We start from the raw sequence: 20,589 nt of genomic DNA, 5'->3' as shown, positions 1-20,589 counted from the left end.
TGGAGTGATGGAATTGTGGAATTGTGGAGTGATTGAATTATTGAATTAATTATGGGATGGTGGAATGATGGAATTATGGAATTGCGGAATGATTGAATTATGGAAATATGGAAATTTGAGGAATTCCACAAAATATTCCAAAATCCGGATAGTCCAGGCGGTCTGGGGCTTCTGCAGCTTTGTGGGATTATTATGGAGTGATGGAGTGATGGAGTGATGGAATGATGGAGTGATTAAATTAATTATGGGATGGTGGAATGATGGAATGGTGGAATTAATTATGGAATTATGGAATGATGGAATGGTGGAATTATGGAATGATTGAATTGTGGAATTATTGAATTAATTATGGAATGATGGAATGGTGGAATTGTGGAATGATGGAACTATGGAATTATGGAATGATGGAATGATTGGAATTATGGATTTATGGAATGATGGAATGTTGGAATTATGGAATTATGGAATTGCGGAATGATGGAATGATGGAATGGTGGAATGATGGAATTATGGAATTGTGGAATTAATTATGGAATTATGCAATGATTGAATTATGGAAATATGGAACGATGGAATGATGGAATGTTGGAATGATGGAATGATGGAATTGTGGAATTATGGAATGATGGAATTGTGGAATGATTGAATGATGGAATGATGGAATTATGGAATTGTGGAATGATTGAATTATGGAATGATGGAATGATGGAATGATGGAATGATGGAATGATGGAACGATGGAATGATGGAATTATGGAATTGTGGAATTATGGAATTATGGAATGGTGGCATTATGGAATGATGGAACTATGGAATTATGGAATTGTGGAATGATGGAATGATGGAATGATGGAATTGTGGAATTATGGAATGATGGAATTGTGGAATGATTGAATGATGGAATGATGGAATGATTGAATTATGGAATTATGGAATGATTGAATTATGGATTTATGGAATGATGGAATTATGGAATTATGGAATTATGGAATGATTGAATTATGGAAATGTGGAAATATGGAATGATGGAATGATGGAATGATGGAAATATGGAATTATGGAATGGTGGAATTATGGAATTATGGAATTATTGAATTATGGAATGATGGAATGATGGAATGATTGAATTATGGAATTATGGATTTATGGAATTATGGAATTATGGAATGATGGAATTATGGAAATATGGAATGATGGAATGGTGGAATGAAGATTGTCCCCAGATCCTGAACTTTCACACGGACCTCTCCCAGATCCCGAGGTTTCAGATTGTCCCCAGATCCTGAACTTTCACACGGACCTCTCCCAGATCCCGAGGTTTCAGATTGTCCCCAGATCCTGAACTTTCACACGGACCTCTCCCAGATCCCGAGGTTTCAGATTGTCCCCAGATCCTGAACTTTCACACGGACCTCTCCCAGATCCCGAGGTTTCAGATTGTCCCCAGATCCTGAACTTTCACACGGACCTCTCCCAGATCCCGAGGTTTCAGATTGTCCCCAGATCCTGAACTTTCACACGGCCTTCTCCCAGATCCCGAGGTTTCAGATTGTCCCCAGATCCTGAACTTTCACACGGCCTTCTCCCAGATCCCGAGGTTTCAGATTGTCCCCAGATCCTGAACTTTCACACGGACTTCTCCCAGATCCCGAGGTTTCAGATTTTTCCAAGATCCTGAGGCTCCAGACAGAATTTCCCAAATCCTGAAGTTTCACACAGACTTTTGTTAGATCCTAGTGTCAGAATTTTCCCAGATCCTGAAGTTTCAAACAGACTTTTCCCAAATCCTGAACTTTCAGACAAATTTTCCCCAGATCCTGAACTTTCAGACTTTTCCCAATCCTGAACTTTCAGATTTTTCCCAGATCCTGGATTTTCACACCGATTTTTCCCAGATCCTGAAGTTTCAGACTCCTCCCATATCCTGAAGTTTCTCATTTTTCCCAAATCCTGAACTTTCAGACAAATTTTCCCCAGATCCTGAACTTTCAGACTTTTCCCAAATCCCAAAGTATCAGATTTTCCCAGTTCCTGAATTTTCACACAGATTTTTCCCAGATCCTGAAGTTTCAGACTCTTCCCAAACCCTGAAGTTTCTCATTTTTCCCAAAACCTGAGGTTTCACACAGACTTGTCCCAGATCCTGAGGCTTCAGACTTTTCCCAATACCTGAATTTTCAGACAAACTTTTCCCAGATCCTGAACTTTCAGACATTTCCCAGATCCTGAGGTTTCAGATTTTCCCCAAATCCTGAACTTTCACAGAAACTTTTCCCAGATCCTGAACTTTCAGACTTTTCCCAAATTCTGAACTTTGACAGACTTGTCCCAAATCCTGACATTTCAGACTCCTCCCATATCCTGAAGTTTCTCATTTTTCTCAGATCCTGAACTTTCAGACAAACTTTTCCCAGATCCTGAATTTTCAGACTTTTCCCAAATCCCGAAGTTTCAGATTTTCCCAGTTCCTGAACTTTCACACAGATTTTTCCCAGATCCTGAATTTTCAGACTTTTCCCAATACCCGAATTTTCAGACAAACTTTTCCCAAATCCTGAACTTTCAGACTTTTCCCATATCTGAACTTTGACAGACTTTTCCCAGATCCAGAAGTTCCAGATAGAATTTTCCCAGATCCTGAAGTTTCACACAGACTTTTCCCAGATCCTGATCTTTCAGACTTTTCCCAAATCCTGAAGTATCAGATTTTCCCATTTCCTGAATTTTCACACAGACTTTTCCCAGATCCTGAACTTTCAGACTTTTCCAGTTCCTGAGGTTTCAGATTTTCCCCAGATCCTGAACTTTCACAGAAACTTTTCCCAGATCCTGAAGTTTCAGACTTTTCCCAAATTCTGAACTTCGACAGACTTTTTCCCAGATCCAGAAGTTCCAGATAGAATTTTCCCAGATCCTGAAGTTTCACACAGACTTTTCCCAAATCCTGAGATTTCTGACAGACATTTCCCAGATCCTGAAGTTTCAGACATTGATCTAATCCTGAACTTCCAGACTTTTCCCAAATCCCCAAGTATCAGATTTTCCCAGATCCTGAACTTTCACACGAATTTTTCCAAGATTCTGAGGTTTCAGACAGAATTTCCCAAATCCTGAACTTTCAGACATTTCCCAGATCCTGAAGTTTCAGACTTTTCCCAGATCCTGGATTTTCACACAGATTTTTCCCAGATCCTGAAGTCAGACTCTTCCCAAATCCTGAAGTTTCTCATTTTTCCCAGATCCTGAACTTTCAGACAAATTTTCCCCAGATCCTGAACTTTCAGACTTTTCCCAAATCCTGACCTTTCAGACAAACTTTTCCCAGACTCTGAACTTTCAGACTTTCCCCAGTTCCTGAAGTTTCACATTTTCCCAAATCCTGAACTTTTAAACAGACTTTTCCCAGATCCTGAAGTTTCACACAGACCTTTTCCAGATCCTGAGCTTTCAGACTTCTCCCAAATCCTAAAGTTTCTCATTTTTCCCAAATCCTGATTTTTTAATAAATTTATTTCCCAAGCATGGAGAGAAAAATGCAACTTTTTTTTTTTCTTTTTTAAATTATTTTTGGAGGTTTTTTGTGTTTGGTTTTGTGTCTTATTTTTGGGGGTTTTTTTTTGGTAGTTTTTTTGGGGGTTTTTTATGGTTTTTTGGGGTTTTTTTTTGTCTGTGTGTATTTTTTTGTTCCTTTTTTCCCCTCATTTTTCAGGGTTTTTTTGGGTTGTTTGTTTGTCTATTTTAAAAATATTTTACTGACTCCATAATAACTTCAGAAAGGGAGGACAAATTAAGCAGAAAATCGACGTTCCCAGACAAATCCTGCAGTGAATTTTGAATATTAATCCATTGAAATAAAGAGAAATTTTACCTGGGGAAGGAACGGGGGTCTGAGAGCAGCTACAAAAATCCTTTTTTTGGGTGGGTTTTGATGGATTTGGGTTCAGCACGGGCTGGTAACTCAGTATGGGATTTAATTCATGGATTTGCCTTTTTTTGGTCCCAAAAATCCCATTATCCATCCTTCCACTGTGAGGCTTCCGAGTGATTTGAGGTATTTAGAGAAAAAAAAAAAAAAGCAGAATAAATAAATGCAGGAAATGGAGATTTTTTTAATGTGATAAAGAAATTATTTGGTTTTCAGGCAGCTTAAGGTGAGGAATTATCCTGCAGAATCCAACTGCAGAAAAGAAGATTAAAGGGAAAAAAAATTCCTTTTTCCTATTTTTGGGCAGGGATTTGTGGAGAAATTGCTTTGTCTGGACAAAATTCACACATTTGGTGTCCCAAAAATGGGGGATTTTGGGAGGTTTTGGTGAATGTGTGATTTGGGGGATGTCTGATAAATCCATATTTCTGGGGATTTTGGTAAATATCTGATTTATTTGATGGAAATTCCTGCAAAAATCACGGAAAAAACCTTTGGGATCACCAAGTCCAACCGTGGTCTGCAATTTTTTTGGGAAAACTCCCAAGAATTGTGAAAAGAATAATTATTAACACTTGTGATGGGGAAAAACCTTAATGATGAATTAATTATGGATTAATGAGGAATTATTTATGAGGTTCCAGTGGGAAATCCCAAAATCCCAGAAGGGTTTGGGGTCGGAAAAGAATTTAGGGACAATTCCCCCTCTCCAGGTTTTTCCCACTGGTTCTTGGGCATTTTAGGATTAAACTTCACGGATGTTGTGGTTACACAAAATAAAAAAGCTTCAAGCAACCTGAATTTCAGATTGTTTTTCCATTTTGTGTCGTTTAGGTGCTATAAAAGCATTGGATTCCTTGCTAAAATTCTGATTTTTTCCATGCAAATGAAGGAATGGCACAGGGATAACGTTCATATTTCTTCCATAAAATCATTGAATTCCTTGATAAAATTCAAATTTTTTCCATGAAAATGAAGAATGGCACAGGGATAAGGCCCATCTTTGTTCCATTGAATTCCTTGTTTAAATTCTAATTTTTCCCATGAAAACAAAGGAATGGCACAGGGATAACGCCCATCTTTTTTCCATTGAATTCCTTGTTAAAATTCTAATTTTTCCACAAAATGGAGGAATGGCACAGGGATAACATTCACATTTCTTCCATGAAATCATTGAATTCCTTGTTAAAATTCTATTTTTCCATAAGAATGAAGGAATGGCTCAGGGATAACGTCCATCTTTGTTCCATTGAATTCCTTGTTAAAATATTATCATTTTTCCATAAAAATGAAGGAATGGCACAGGAATAACGTTCACATTTCTTCCATGAAATCATTGAATTCCTTGTTAAAATTCTATTTTTTCCCATGAAAACAAAGGAATGGCAGAGGGATAACGCCCTTTTTTTTTCCATTGAATTCCTTGTTAAAATTCTAATTTTTCCATTAAAATGAAGAAATGGCACAGGGATAACGTTCATGTGTCTTCCATGAAATCATTGAATTCCTTGTTAAAATTGTATTTTTTTCCACAAAAATGAAGAATGGCACAGGGATAACGCCCAGCTTTGTTCCATTGAATTCCTCGTTAAAATTCTAATTTTTCCATGGAAATAAAGGAATGGCACAGGGATAACGTTCATGTTTCTTCTATGAACTCATTGGATCCCTCGTTAAAATTCTAATTTTTCCATGAAAATGAAGAATGGCACAGGGATAACGCCCATCTTTGTTCCATTGGATTCCTTGTTTAAATTCTATTTTTTCCCATGAAAATGAAGGAATGGCACAGGGATAACATTCACGTTTCTTCCATTAAATCATTGGATTCCTTGCTAAAATTCTATTTTTTCCATGAAAATAAAGGAATGGCTCAGGAATAACGCTCACATTTCTTCCAGGAAATCATTGAATTCCTTGTTTAAATTCTAATTTTTTTCCATAAGAATGAAGGAAGGGCTCATGAAAAACGCCCACCTTTGTTCCACTGAATTCCTTGTTAAAATATTATCATTTTTCCATAAAAATGAAGGAATGGCCCAGGGATAACGCCCACCTTTGTTCCATTGGATCCCACATTAAAATTCCATTTTAAGGGAATTTAGAGCAAATTCACCTTTTCCTTTTTCCGTTTCCAGGCTCCGGTGAAGGAGGATCCCCCCCATGGCCTTTGCTCCCCCCAAATTCCCGGCTGGCTCCCAGCTCCGCCTGAGCTCCTGGACCCCCCTCAACCACCGGCTCATCAACGACAAGGCAAGCTCCCAAAAAAACCTGAAATTCCCCAAATTCAGGGAATCACAAATCCCTGAAATTCCCCAAATTCAGGGAATCACAAATCCCTGAAATTCCCCAAAATTCAGGGAATCAGGGAATTCCTGAAATTCCCCCAAATTCAGGGAATCACAAATCCCTGAAATTCCCCAAATTCAGGGAATCACAAATCCCTGAATTTCCCCAAAATTCGGGGAATCTCGGAATTCCTGAAATTCCCCCAAATTCAGGGAATCACAAATCCCTGAAATTCCCCCAAATTCAGGAAATCAGAGAATCCCTGAAATTCCCCCAAATTCAGGGAATTACAAATTCCTGAAATTCCCCCAAATTCAGGGAATCACAAACCCCTGAAATTCCCCAAAATTCCCCAAAACGGGAATTTATGGATGGATGGAATGGGAATTCATGGATGGAATGGGAATTCATGGATGGAATGGGAATTCATGGATGGAATGGGAATTCATGGATGGAATGGGAATTTATGGATGGATGGAATGGGAATTCATGGATGGAATGTGAATTTACGGATGGAATGGGAATTTATGGATGGAAGGAAAAGGAATTTACGGATGGAAGGGGTGGGAAAGCAGGGAGAGATGGGATGTGTGGGGAATGAACCGAACAGGGAGTGGTGAGACTCGGAGCTGGTCCAAGGTGGAAACGTCCAAATTCCACGGTTGGGAGCAGAGCTGGGGGTTTGTGGTGCCCTGAATTTGCTGCTTGACGGATTTTGGGTAATTCTGGGGGTGCTGCTTTGGTAGCTCCTGCAGATTTTTCTGGATTTTCGTGGTAGGAGTTCCAGAATTCCAGAACGGTTTGGGTTGGGAGAAGCACAAATCCCACCTCATTCCACGGGCAGGGACACTTCCACTGTCCCAGGCTGGCCTTGGACACTCCCAGGGATCCAGGGGCAGCCAAAACTTCTCTGGGAATTCTATTCCAGGAATTCCACAGCCAGGAATTCCTTCCCAAATCCCATCCATCCCTGCCCTCTGGCAGTGGGAAGCCATTCCCTGTGTCCTGTCCCTCCATTCCTTGTCCCCAGTCCCTCTCCAGCTCTCCTGGAGCCCCTTTCGGCTCTGGCCCAGCTCTCCCAGCCTGGATCCATGGGAATTCTTCTCTCCCGGACACGCAGCCATGGGAGGTGCCCCAAAAACTGAACTTCCCACCTTGTTAATTCATTAATTTCATTAATCCTGAAATCCTGCAGGGATTCAATCCCAACCCAGAGCAGCTGTGGCTGCCCCTGGATCCCTGGAAGTGTCCAAGGCCAGGCTGGACGGGGCCTGGAGCAACCTGGGACAACAAAAGGTGTCGGGGACGGAACTGGATGAGCTTTAAGGTCCCTTCCCACCCAAACCATTCCATGATTCCATGGCTGATTTTAAAGGCAGGATCACCAGGAGGGAAAGGCCAAAGTCAAGGAGGCAGAATCAGGAAATCCCAAATCAGGAAATCCCAGATTCAGGAAATCCCAAATCGGGAAATCCCAGAATCAGGAAATCCCAAATCGGGAAATCCCAGAATCAGGAAATCCCAAATCAGGAAATCCCAGATTCAGGAAATCCCAAATCGTTCACGCTCACAAAACCAGGGATGAAATCCCAGCTACTCCAGAGTGAGGACGAAGCAAGGGCAGGACTGGAATTTGGGAGAGGATTTGGGCAGGAATTCAGGATTTGGGCAGGAATTCAGGTCTGAGGCAGAGGAGCCTCTCTCCAGTGGCACTTGGAGCGAAGGATGGAGGGATTTTCCAGCCACTTGAGCATCTTAAACCCCCTGAAGCCGTGGATGTGAGACAGCAGATCCCAAAACCCTCCCGGAGCACTCCAAGGTGTAGCTCCAAGGCCTTGGAGCAGAGGACATGATCATCACACCAAACTGGGGCCGTTCTGTCGCTAATTAACGCTCCCAAGTGCCTGGAGAGGCAGAACTTTGGGAGAGCCTCGGCTCAGATGTGCCTCCAAGAACGCCGACAGCAAATCCGCGCCTGCCTTTGATCCAAGGCCACAAACAGCTCCCTCCTCCTGGAATCCTCCAGCCCAAATCTCAGATCTCCGACTGCGCATCACCTCCCTGGGGCAAATCCTTTTTCCAAGTTCAGCTTCTTAGCTTCGTTAGGGTTTTTTTTGGGTTTTTTTTTTCCAACGTCCCTCACAAAATAAAACAAATGATAATTGCCAAGGCGCAAATAAAAGAAACGTCATTTCCCAGCCCTCGGCGGAGCCGCTCCTGCTGGTGTTGTGGTGTGTTTCTTACACGTTAGCCTGATGAAGTTGTAAATTGGTTCGTTCTGTGTCCCCCTTTAGCTGTAAGGGTTCTGCCTCGGTTCTCCTTGAGTTTCTTTCCTCCCCGTTGCCATTGACAACAAACGCATCAGTTCCTCAGTCCCTCCCTGGTGCCCTGTCTGTCACTCGTGGCCCATCCTTTCCATCTAGAACCTTCCAGCCAGGGCATCGAGTGATTGGCTCAGGGCCAGGGTCCCGCCCCACACCTTTCCCTATTGTTTTTCCCATTGTGCCTGTCTCTCTCTCTTCACTCCCACCCTCACGTTCATAGGCTGGAGACCAAACTCCGTGTCTGTACCCTCCCCTCTCTATAAGCTCGCGTCGGACCCCAGCTCGGGGTTTTCGTGGGAGTTTCCCCTGGAATAAATCCGGGCTGTACTACAGCTGGAGTCCAACTCTTCCCTCCTGTTGGGCAGCAGCCTTTCCACCGCGGATCCTCGGCTGAGGAGAGCTGAGTCCAACTCTTCCCTCCTGTTGGGCAGCAGCCTTTCCACCGCAGATCCTCGGCCAGCCGCCGCTCCTGCTGGCAGAGGCAGAGCTATTCTGTGATTCTGTGATTCTGTGATTCTGTGATTCTGTGATTCTGTGATCTGCTGCAGCAGGCACCAGCTCTGATCATGTCCCTCTCTGCAGGAGCCACCTCCGCAGAACGTCAGAGCCTGGAGTTCACAACAATCCGGTGTTTTCTGTTTAATCGCCCTTTTATGTGCCGGGCTTTTTGTCCCTTCTCTCTCTCTTTGATCTGGCTGCTGGAAAAATCACTTCCAGTGTTCCCTCGCTTCCCAGGTCACGGTCCCGAGGTGGATTTGTGGTGGTGGGAGCCACGTGTTGGTGCTTCGGGATAAAGGTCGGCACGAGAAATCCTGCTCTGGATTTTGACACCGATCGTCCTCGTGGGAACAAAGGCTGCTCTCGCCAGCCCTTCCTGAAGGTTTTGCTGAGCTGGGATTGAATCCCTGCAGGATTTCAGGATTAGTGGAATTTCTGAAATAAAGAGGTGGGAAGTTCAGCTTTTGGGGCATCTCCCATCTCTGCGTGTCCAGGAGAGAAGAATTCCCATGGATCCAGGCTGGGAGAGCTGGGGGTGCTCACCTGGAGAGGAGAAGGATCCAGGGAGAGCTCAGAGCCCTTCCAGGAGCTTTGGGTGCTCACCTGGAGAGGAGAAGGACCCTCAGAGCCCTTCCAGGGGCTGGGAATGTTCACCTGGAGAGGAGAAGGATCCTCAGAGCCCTTCCAGGACCTTTGGGTGTTCACCTGGAGAAGAAAAGGATCCAGGGAAACCTCAGAGCCATTCCAGGAGCTGGGAATGTTCCCCTGGAGAGGAGAAGGATCCAGGGAGAGCTCAGAGCCCTTCCAGAGCCCAAAGGGGCTCCAGGAGAGCTGGAGAGGGACTGGGGACAAGGCCTGGAGGGACAGGACACAGGGAATGGCTTCCCACTGGAAAAGTGAGATTTAGATGGGACATTGGGCAGGAATTCCTGGCTGTGAGGGTGGGGACACCCTGAGATTTCCCAGAGAGGTCGTGGCCTCCTAATCCCTGGATATTTTGTGTTGGAGGGGACCTTAAAGCTCATCCAATTCCAGCCTTGACACCTCCACTGTCCCAGGCTGCTCCAAGCTCATCCAGCCGGGCCTTGGACACTTCCAGGGATGTGGCATCGGATCCAGGAGTTCCAGGAGTGAGGGGATGAAAAATTCCCAACAGGATCCCCAAGGAACAGTCAAGGGAGGAGTGTAGGAGGCAGGAGAGGAATTCTGGGCCCATTTCTGGGCTCCTTGGTACAAGAAATACACGGATTTATGGAATAAATCCATGTAAAATATGGAAATATCCAAATAAATAAAAATGGATTTATGGAATAAATCCAAATAAAATACAGAAATATCCAAATAAATAAAAATGGATTTATGGAATAAATCCAAATAAAATACAGAAATATCCAAATAAATAAAAATGGATTTATGGAATAAATCCAAATAAAATACAGAAATATCCAAATAAATAAAAATGGATTTATGGAATAAATCCAAATAAAATACAGAAATATCCAAATAAATAAAAATGGATTTATGGAATAAATCCAAATAAAATACAGAAATATCCAAATAAATAAAAATGGATTTATGGAATAAATCCAAATAAAATACAGAAATATCCAAATAAATAAAAATGGATTTATGGAATAAATCCAAATAAAATACAGAAATATCCAAATAAATAAAAATGGATTTATGGAATAAATCCAAATAAAATACAGAAATATCCAAATAAATAAAAATGGATTTATGGAATAAATCCAAATAAAATACAGAAATATCCAAATAAATAAAAATGGATTTATGGAATAAATCCAAATAAAATACAGAAATATCCAAATAAATAAAAATGGATTTATGGAATAAATCCAAATAAAATACAGAAATATCCAAATAAATAAAAATGGATTTATGGAATAAATCCAAATAAAATACAGAAATATCCAAATAAATAAAAATGGATTTATGGAATAAATCCAAATAAAATACAGAAATATCCAAATAAATAAAAATGGATTTATGGAATAAATCCAAATAAAATACAGAAATATCCAAATAAATAAAAATGGATTTATGGAATAAATCCAAATAAAATACAGAAATATCCAAATAAATAAAAATGGATTTATGGAATAAATCCAAATAAAATACAGAAATATCCAAATAAATAAAAATGGATTTATGGAATAAATCCAAATAAAATACAGAAATATCCAAATAAATAAAAATGGATTTATGGAATAAATCCAAATAAAATACAGAAATATCCAAATAAATAAAAATGGATTTATGGAATAAATCCAAATAAAATACAGAAATATCCAAATAAATAAAAATGGATTTATGGAATAAATCCAAATAAAATACAGAAATATCCAAATAAATAAAAATGGATTTATGGAATAAATCCAAATAAAATACAGAAATATCCAAATAAATAAAAATGGATTTATGGAATAAATCCAAATAAAATACAGAAATATCCAAATAAATAAAAATGGATTTATGGAATAAATCCAAATAAAATACAGAAATATCCAAATAAATAAAAATGGATTTATGGAATAAATCCAAATAAAATACAGAAATATCCAAATAAATAAAAATGGATTTATGGAATAAATCCAAATAAAATACAGAAATATCCAAATAAATAAAAATGGATTTATGGAATAAATCCAAATAAAATACAGAAATATCCAAATAAATAAAAATGGATTTATGGAATAAATCCAAATAAAATACAGAAATATCCAAATAAATAAAAATGGATTTATGGAATAAATCCAAATAAAATACAGAAATATCCAAATAAATAAAAATGGATTTATGGAATAAATCCAAATAAAATACAGAAATATCCAAATAAATAAAAATGGATTTATGGAATAAATCCAAATAAAATACAGAAATATCCAAATAAATAAAAATGGATTTATGGAATAAATCCAAATAAAATACAGAAATATCCAAATAAATAAAAATGGATTTATGGAATAAATCCAAATAAAATACAGAAATATCCAAATAAATAAAAATGGATTTATGGAATAAATCCAAATAAAATACAGAAATATCCAAATAAATAAAAATGGATTTATGGAATAAATCCAAATAAAATACAGAAATATCCAAATAAATAAAAATGGATTTATGGAATAAATCCAAATAAAATACAGAAATATCCAAATAAATAAAAATGGATTTATGGAATAAATCCAAATAAAATACAGAAATATCCAAATAAATAAAAATGGATTTATGGAATAAATCCAAATAAAATACAGAAATATCCAAATAAATAAAAATGGATTTATGGAATAAATCCAGCACAGGGCCTCGGGAACGATTAAGGAAATGGAGAACCTGATGTTTAGGGAGGTTCTGGAATCTCCATCCAATAAAATGCACAAAACTCATGGACTTGCCTGAGCTACTCCTTTAGCTGATCCTCTCAGGGAGTTTGGATTAAGGGAACTCCATAATTTTTTTCCAAAATCATCCATTCTGTTGATATTTTGCGGATTGTTTTTCAAGCTGTTTTTTTCTCAGCAGGTACTGAGTCCCCTCTAAATTCTCAATTTTCTTTTTTTTTTTTTTGTCTGTGTTTTATAGGTATTTGAAGAAAGAAGAGCCCTGCTTGGAAAATGGGTAAATTTTCTCTTTAAATAAATATTTGCTAGAGGCAGATTTTGGAAGTGATCAGGCGTTTATCTCATGGGAATGTAAATTTTCTCCTCTTTGCAAAATTGATTCACTTTCCCTGATGTGACTGCTGTGCTTTTGAGGAGAGTAAAGCTATCAATTCCCTCAGTTCCCACATTCTGCAAGTTTTGAAGTTGGGAAATCACATTCCGTCCTTGGAATGAGCTGAAATGAGATAAAAAACCTGGGAAATGTCTGTGAATTCTTCAAAGGAGATGCTGGATGTTCACATGCTTCCATGGCCTGCTGGAGGGTCTTTGAAATCTGTAATAAATGACATTTTATCTACCAAGTGCACACAGAGATTGGTTTGGGTTGGAACTGATGATTCTTTGTGCTTAATAAGTCACTCATGAATTTTTTTTTTTTGCGTCTCAGATGGTCTTTACAGGCAAATATTTTGATTTTATGGATTATTTGTCTTGATAGGAAATAATTTTTTCCGTAATTTGTTGTGTTTTGGTAATAAGGAATTTCAGGGACACCAAGGAAATTAAATAATTTAGTGATTATTGTTCAAAACCCAGCTTTTAATGGGATAGGCAGCAAGTAGAAAACATAAAACCCATCAGCAGCAGACGTCGTAGGCAAGAACCTTCTTTGTCTTCTCGGTCCAGTGGTCGCTTGCAAAACTTGCTTTGGTCCCCACGCACGCCTTCCCTCACCCTACGGGGGGGATTTCAGTCTCAGCCCTTTTGGGAAGAAGCCGGGAGCTTTTCCACGTAGGGGTCGTACGTCCCAGTCCTCGAGGGAGAACCTTCTCCCATCTCAGTCCCTCTGTCACGGTGCTTGGTGCACGGTGAGTGGAGGGTCCTTTAGTGGTGACCTCCTGACACGATCCGTCCCCAGGACGTGATTGGTGAAGGTTCTTTCTCACTGATCTCAGGGTGCAAAAACCGACACGACAAGGGGGTTCGCAGTGAAATCAAAACAGAGATACTTTTATTGAGGAGCCACAGCAGAGATGCGTTAGAGAGAAGGGGAAGGAGAAAAGGGAAGGAATAAAGAAGAGAAGAGAGGAAAGGCAAGGAGGTGTACAGCTACCAGACGTGGATGACAAAGTCCCTCGAAGTGCGGTCGACGAAGAGCCTCTCGTCTTCACGTCAGGGGAGATCTCAGGGTATCAGTCAGCTCTAACCTCTGTTACAGTCCTTTTGGAATGGGGGAAGGGGACACATTTCAAAATAGTCTGTTGATAAAGGGTACAAGGAGTCCATCAGGAGTCCATCAGGAGCAGGTGTCGTCAGCAGCAGATGTCGTAGGCAGGAACCATTGTACGCATACCTTCCCTCACCCTACGGTGGGGATTTCAGTCTCAGTCCTTTTGGGAAAAGAGGGGAGCTTTTCCATGTAGGGGTCGCACGTCTCAGTCCTTGAGGGAGAACCTTCTCCCATCTCAGTCCATCTGTCACGGTGGTTGATGTATGGTGAGTGGAGGGTCCTTTTGTGGTGACCTCCGGGAAGGTCATTCCAGAGAGAAAGTCCAGCCAAGTCAGAAGGGTGGAGAAATTCCAGCACTAGCGTTGCTAGGTGATGCAGGCGAAGGAGAGCACACTGCCCCTTCTTGGGTGCAGTGTTCCATGAGTTGAGCAAACACACCCGTAGGCAATAATCTGGCTTGGTGGACCAGACAGACCTGGATTTTCAGAACAGGATCTTTCCCTTTCCCCGGTGGTCCTGGCTTTCATGACGATCGAGAGGCAAGAAATGAGGGAAGTTTCTGACAGACACTCACAGTTGGTTCCCATGACCTTCTCCAAGTGGTCTCGGGAAATTTGGACTAAATGGAGCTGCTGGAGCTTGGATTTCCTGGCTGGGATCATGCTCAGGGTAGTGCAAGGGATTTATTCTCAAACTGGAAGGCTGTCCCAACTCCTGTTAAGCATTTTCAGCGATATCCAGGCGATGGAACGGAAAACAAATCCTCATTTAATGCTTGCACTCCATGATCCGAGAGCTTTTCCAACCTTGATGATTCCTGGATTCCATCTGCAGATGATTTCCTGAATTTTGGGGGTTTAGAAATCAGGCTGGAAAGGTCTGCAGATGGAAAAGTGCTGCACGAAAGAGCGACACCCAAAAACTTCACATTTGAGAGAATCTGAGGATGCTGCAGCTCTGCAGAAGAAATCACTGGGAATGAGGGCGGGTCACAAACTGAACACAGGCTGGGAGAGTCTTAAACAAAGGGAAATATCCCAAAGGCAGAACCATTCCCAGCTCTGCTCCCTGCGTTTTGGGAAAGCTGGGAACAAGCCAGAGGTGCAGAAAACATGGAAAAACATCCCTGTGCTGCAGGGAAAATGGAGAAGAGGTGTAAAAACACCTTTCAATGAAACACAGAAGATGCCAAAAAAGAGGAAGGGAGTGACCTGACCCCTGTGCTCGCTCTGGAGAGGGCAGGAGATCCTGGGCTCGCGTCGCAGTTACGGAGACACAGTTTAGACACGAGGAAAATCCAGTGCTGCAGAGAATTCCCTGCTGGAACAGCTTTCCTGGGGATTGAGGGTGGAATCTGGAGATTCTGAGGTCCCACAAACACTGCCAGGAGTGGTTTAGGGAGAGCAGATCCTGCCTTGTGGCGGGAGGTGAACCAAATCTGTGTCCTTCAACTTTTTCCACAGAAGGAGCATCCAACCTCCTGGAAAAGCAGGACAGGAAACTCCTCGTGCAGCCTTGCCACGGTGGTTTTCCTTTATTTGGTTTTCTGAATAAAGATTGGGTTAAACGCGGGATGCTCGTTGTTTATTTGATTTTTGCTGATTTTACTTGCGTGCATCCAGGGATTTACATTTTCATTTTGTTATTTTTTTCCCCCGCTGGTGCCACATCTTTGATGTCTCCCAGGGTGTTGTGGTCCGTAAAACAAGGAATGAGGTGACCTGAAGGGATTTAATTTCTGTTTCTGGAGGCTGCAGCCAGGCAGGATTTGTCTTTTCCTTCCAGGGAATAAAAGACAGGACAAGAGGGAACCTTGTCAGGCTGGACAGCAGGAGGAATTTCTCCATGGAAAGGGTGGTCAGGGGCTGATCAGGGAGGTTTGGGGTCCCCAGGGAAGGACTGGACGTGGCACTCAGTGCTCTGGGCTGGTGACAAGGAGGGACTTGATGGTCCTGGAGGTGTTTTCCAACTTTATTTGATTTTTGCTGATTTTACTTGCGTGCATCCAGGGATTTACATTTTCATTTTGTTATTTTTTTCCCCCGCTGGTGCCACATCTTTGATGTCTCCCAGGGTGTTGTGGTCCGTAAAACAAGGAATGAGGTGACCTGAAGGGATTTAATTTCTGTTTCTGGAGGGTGCAGCCAGGCAGGATTTGTCTTTTGCTTCCAGGGAATAAAGGACAGGACAAGAGGGAACCTTGTCATGCTGGACATCAGGAGGAATTTCTCCATGGAAAGGGTGGTCAGGGGCTGATCAGGGAGGTTTGGAGTCCCCAGGGAAGGACTGGACGTGGCACTCAGTGCTCTGGGCTGGTGACAAGGTGGGGATCAGTCAGAGGAGGGACTTGATGGTCCTGGAGGTGTTTTCCAACCCAAATGATTCCGTGATTCTGCGACCGAACCTCTTGTTTCTCCTTGTGTCACCTCTCTGTGTGGCACTGAGCCCTGCCAGGTGAGGGACACTCTTCCAGGGTGGTGGCCATGGACCAGCTTCTTGGGCTGTTGGATTATGCTTTGTGAAAACTGAGAAGAATTTTAAAACATTTTATTCTATTTTCAGCCTCATGTGAAAGGTGAGACAACACAGATGTTATAATTCACGCCATCAAAATTAACTATTTCTTAATTGCAATATATTATAAGCGTTTCTTGGCCTATTGGCTTTTCCTACACTAAAATTACTCTTTGTGAATGCCTTTTTCATAGTTTTATTTCTCTGGATAAAAACTCTCTCCAAATCCATCTCCTGCAGGGGCCATCTCTGTTCACCTTGCAGTAGAGCACAAGAACACCGCCCCTAAATCTGCTGATAAAAATTTCTCTTCCCGTGGCAGGGTTGTTCCTGGTCTAGTTTTCACTTTTATCACCCCATCAAACAAACAAACGTGACATTTTACAGGGGAATCACAAAAAGATTTGGGTTGGAAGGGACCTTAAAGCTCCTCATTCCATCCCCTTCACTGTCCCAGGCTGATCCAAGCCTCATTTCCAAGAGGAAATTCCTGGGAAGGCTCTGAGGAAGGGAAGTGGCCTGGTGACAAAAATGAGCCATTGCATTGTCACCTGCCACGGGCTCAGCTCCTGGATGGACTTTAAGGTCCTTCTAAGCCAAATGTTTTCAGCATTCTCCTGTAAAATATCAGTAATGCCAAATTTTTTTTGTGTAACTACAGAGCTACAGAAGGAAAAGTGAAACCAAACGGATCCCAAGGGAGAGAGTTCCTAACTGCTGACCTTGGCAGCAGAGATATTTGGGATATTTGGGATTTTCTTGGGTGGATTGAGGGTTTTTATGGATATCAGGTGCCTCGTCTGCTCCTCAGCTTCTCTCCCAGCTCCTGGGTGTCCAACAAATCCTTTCAGCAGGACTGGGAGAGGACGGCTGGGGAGGGAGGCTGTGGAAATCTCTCTTGAGGTTCTCTTGGTGGGGAGACTTTTTAAAAAGTTTTGTGTTAGGATTGAGACTTGAATGGGACTTTTGGGATTTTTTTGCTTTTAAGTTGTTGTTTATTTTTTTAATTAACAGTTTAGTACGTTGTTTATATATTAGATTTAGTGTATAAAGAGAAAGGTACCAAAAAAGTCACAAGACACACAGGTTCAAGGTCTTTTAAACCTATTTTGTCTAATTGACTTTTAGAATGCATTTTATTTCTACTTTTCTACTCATAATTAATTATTTATCTGTTTAAGTCATAATTGCATTGCAGCTCTTTGTAACTAATCACTTTGTGCTACTGATACTGTAGAAAACGGAGTAGATGAAGAACAAGGAGATCAGACAACACTCAAAATTTTCCCTCTTGTTTTCTATCTACTTCTAGACTAAAAACCTAAAAAGTTTTTATCACCCCGTGATAAAATATTATTAAATAAATAATATTTAAATTAAATAAAATATCTATTTTATACACTCATAGATTCTAATTTATCCTAAAGTTTTGGAAGTTTTCTCTATGGATAAAAGTTAAAAGCAGTGTTCTCCTGGGATTAGAACTTCTCAGGACAGGCAGAGAAATATTCTCTGTGCCCTGGGTTCCTGTGGGTTTGTTTGTTTGTTTGTTTGTTTTTAATTTTTGTTGGGGTTAGGATTGAAGGTATTTGAGGCAATAGTTTGTGTTTAGATTTAAACAATAAACTATTGTTTATTGTTTTTATTAGTGTTATAGTTTTATCATTGTCAATTTTGTAGTCTTTTATTAGTAAGGTATAAAATGGTTAACTATTTCGTGTTGTAAGATCTTTTAAGATTAAATTATCTAATTAAGAAATGATACTAAGATTATTTTCCCTTTTAACTCAATAATTGATCCTTTGAAGTCCGCACTGCAGACTTTTTTGTCCAATTACAAAATACCACCCAAACCCATGACGAAGAAGGAAGAAGAAGGTGAAGAACAAGGGAAAAGGAAGAAGGTGGTGAAGAAGAAGGAAGAAGATGAAGAAGAAGGAAGAAGAAGGTGAAGAAGAAAGAAGAAGAAGATGAAGAAGAAGGAAGAAGAAGGTGAAGAAGGTGAAGAAGAAGATGAAGAAGAAGATGAAGAAGAAGATGAAGAAGAACGAAGAAGAAGGTGAAGAAGATGAAGAAGGTGAAGAAGAAGGAAGAAGAAGAAGGAAGAAGGCGAAGAAGAAGGAAGATGGTAAAGAAGAACAACCTGTCTCCACCCTAAAACCTCCATCTTGCTTCATCTTTATTCCTATATCCCAAAACCCCAAACTCTAAGTTTTCCACCCTGTGCTATTACACCCCTCTAACCAACTACACACTCGTAATCCCAACGTTATTAATCAATTTTGGAGGTCTTCTCCACAGCCTTCAGTCAAGCGCGGTGTCTTTTGTGGGTCTGTGCCTTTTAGCACACAAAGTTTGAAATTCTCCAGGCTTCCAGCAGGTTCCAAAAAGAGGGAAAAGTTGTTTTTCTTCTGCAGAATCCAGTTTCGCAGAGCCCAGGGATGCCAGCCTGGGCCGTGTCCCCCTCCAGTTGGAGCCAGTAAAACCAGCAGCGCAGGGGCCTCTCCCCGAGGTCGGGCTCCCTCATTTGTGTGTGTGCACTCATGGATTAATTAATTGCAAACCGATCCGGCGCTGCCTGATGTCACCCAGTCCCCGCGGTGACATTGTTGTGGGGAAGGCCCCGGCCGGAGGAAGAGCTGCGGGGAGAGGGAAGGAGAAGCCCGGGGAATCCAGTCCGACTGGTCGGGCTGCTGGAATCGCATCCAAGGGCAGGATCTGTGCAGGATGGGGACTCGTTAATGCTGGAAAAGAGACAAATCCTGACGATTTAACCCCTTGGCTGCTGCTGCTGGGCCTTCCCAGTGCTCCCAGTGCCGCGGCTCTGGTTTAAATGGAGTTTAAGGCAGGATGATGGAAGGAATTCCCCCACGGCGGGGTGGGAAGGGTTAAAAAGGAGCAGCTCTTCCGTCTGCTGGGAAGTGAAGCTGGATTTGTTTTGACTGGTTCACTTAATCTCTTGATGTGGAAGAGACTGAGCCAGCTACTCCCTGCTCTGCGGAGCTCACACAGAAATTCAGCAGCAAATTGGGGATCGGGATTGTTTTAACGAGCAGAAGCTTTCCCCCTTCCTGTGGCACAGATTATTAAATTCAATATTTAATTTCAAGGGGTTTCAAACGGCAAATTGGGGATTGGGATTGTTTTAACGAGCAGAAGCTTTCCCCCTTCCTGTGGCACAGATTATTAAATTCAATATTTAATTTCAAGGGGTTTCAAACTGCAGGTTTCAAGCCAAGGGTGAGAAGGGGGCAGGCAGCCCCCTTCCTGTGACACAGATTATTACATTCAATATTTAATTTCAAGGGGTTTCAAACCGCAGATTGGGGATCGGGATTGTAGAAGCTTTCCCCCTTCCTGTGGCAGGGATTATTACATTCAATCTTTAATTTCAAGAGGTTTCAAACTGCAAATTGGTGATCGGGATTGTTTTAACCAGCAGAAGCTTTCCCCCTTCCTGTGGCACAGATTATTAAATTAAATCTTTAATTTCAAGGGGTTTCAAGCTGCAGATTGGTGATCAGGATTTTTTTAAGGAGCAGAAGCTTTCCCCCTTCCTGTGGCACAGATTATTACATTAAATCTTTAATTTCAAGGCATTTCAAAGCGCCAATTGGTGATCGGGATTGTTTTAACGAGCAGAAGCTTTCCCCCTTCCTGTGACAGATTATTACATTAAATCTTTAATTTCAAGGGGTTTCAAACCTTTCGTTTCAAGCCAAGGGTGAGAAGGGGGCAGGCAGAACCTCCTCTGTCCCCCTCCGGTTCATCTTTGTCGGATTTCATTCTCAGGGAACATTTCTAAGTCCTAAATCCCCAGGTTCTCCTTCAGTTTTCCCTTAACACCCTGCTAATCATCATTAGAATTGAAAGTTATATGAAAAATAGGGATTTAAAAAAGGGGAATATTCCTTATTTCAGTGCGTCTGAAAAGACAGGGAGCTTTTTTTGTTTTAAATTTATTTTTTCATCTCTCCAGAATCTCAGGAATGCCAATCCCACACTCTCTTCATCCTGACCTTCCTGAAGGTCTTGCAGAGGTGTTGGTGAGAAGGAGAAGAGCTTTTTTTGCTTCCTGGAGTTTGTTCTCCAGCACTGGAATTCATCCAAGGGAAAATAAATAAATAAAAAAGGAGTTCTTAAAAAATAGTCAGGAAAGAAAATGCTTCTCAATTACCTTCGTCT

The 20,589-nt window shown here is 41.3% G+C and overlaps 1 protein-coding gene across 5 annotated transcripts in view; it reads left to right on the top strand.

Moving 5' to 3' along the window:
* The first annotated feature begins 6,051 nt into the window (after window positions 1-6,051).
* Window positions 6,052-20,589, top strand: part of FBXO16 (F-box protein 16) — a 37,776-nt gene continuing 23,238 nt past the window's right edge. For all 5 annotated transcript variants that reach the window (XM_039697653.1, XM_039697652.1, XM_039697650.1 and 2 more), the window contains exons 1-2: window positions 6,052-6,178; window positions 12,640-12,675. In XM_039697653.1, coding sequence (XP_039553587.1) covers window positions 6,089-6,178; window positions 12,640-12,675 — 126 coding nt within the window. In that variant the 5' untranslated portion in view covers window positions 6,052-6,088. The remainder of the gene's footprint in view (window positions 6,179-12,639; window positions 12,676-20,589) is intronic.

This window comes from Passer montanus, unplaced genomic scaffold (assembly GCF_014805655.1).
Source record: "Passer montanus isolate IOZ18808 unplaced genomic scaffold, ASM1480565v1 scaffold119, whole genome shotgun sequence".
In the NCBI taxonomy this organism is placed as follows: Eukaryota; Metazoa; Chordata; class Aves; order Passeriformes; family Passeridae; genus Passer; species Passer montanus.
This window is presented reverse-complemented; position numbering and strand designations above follow the sequence as displayed.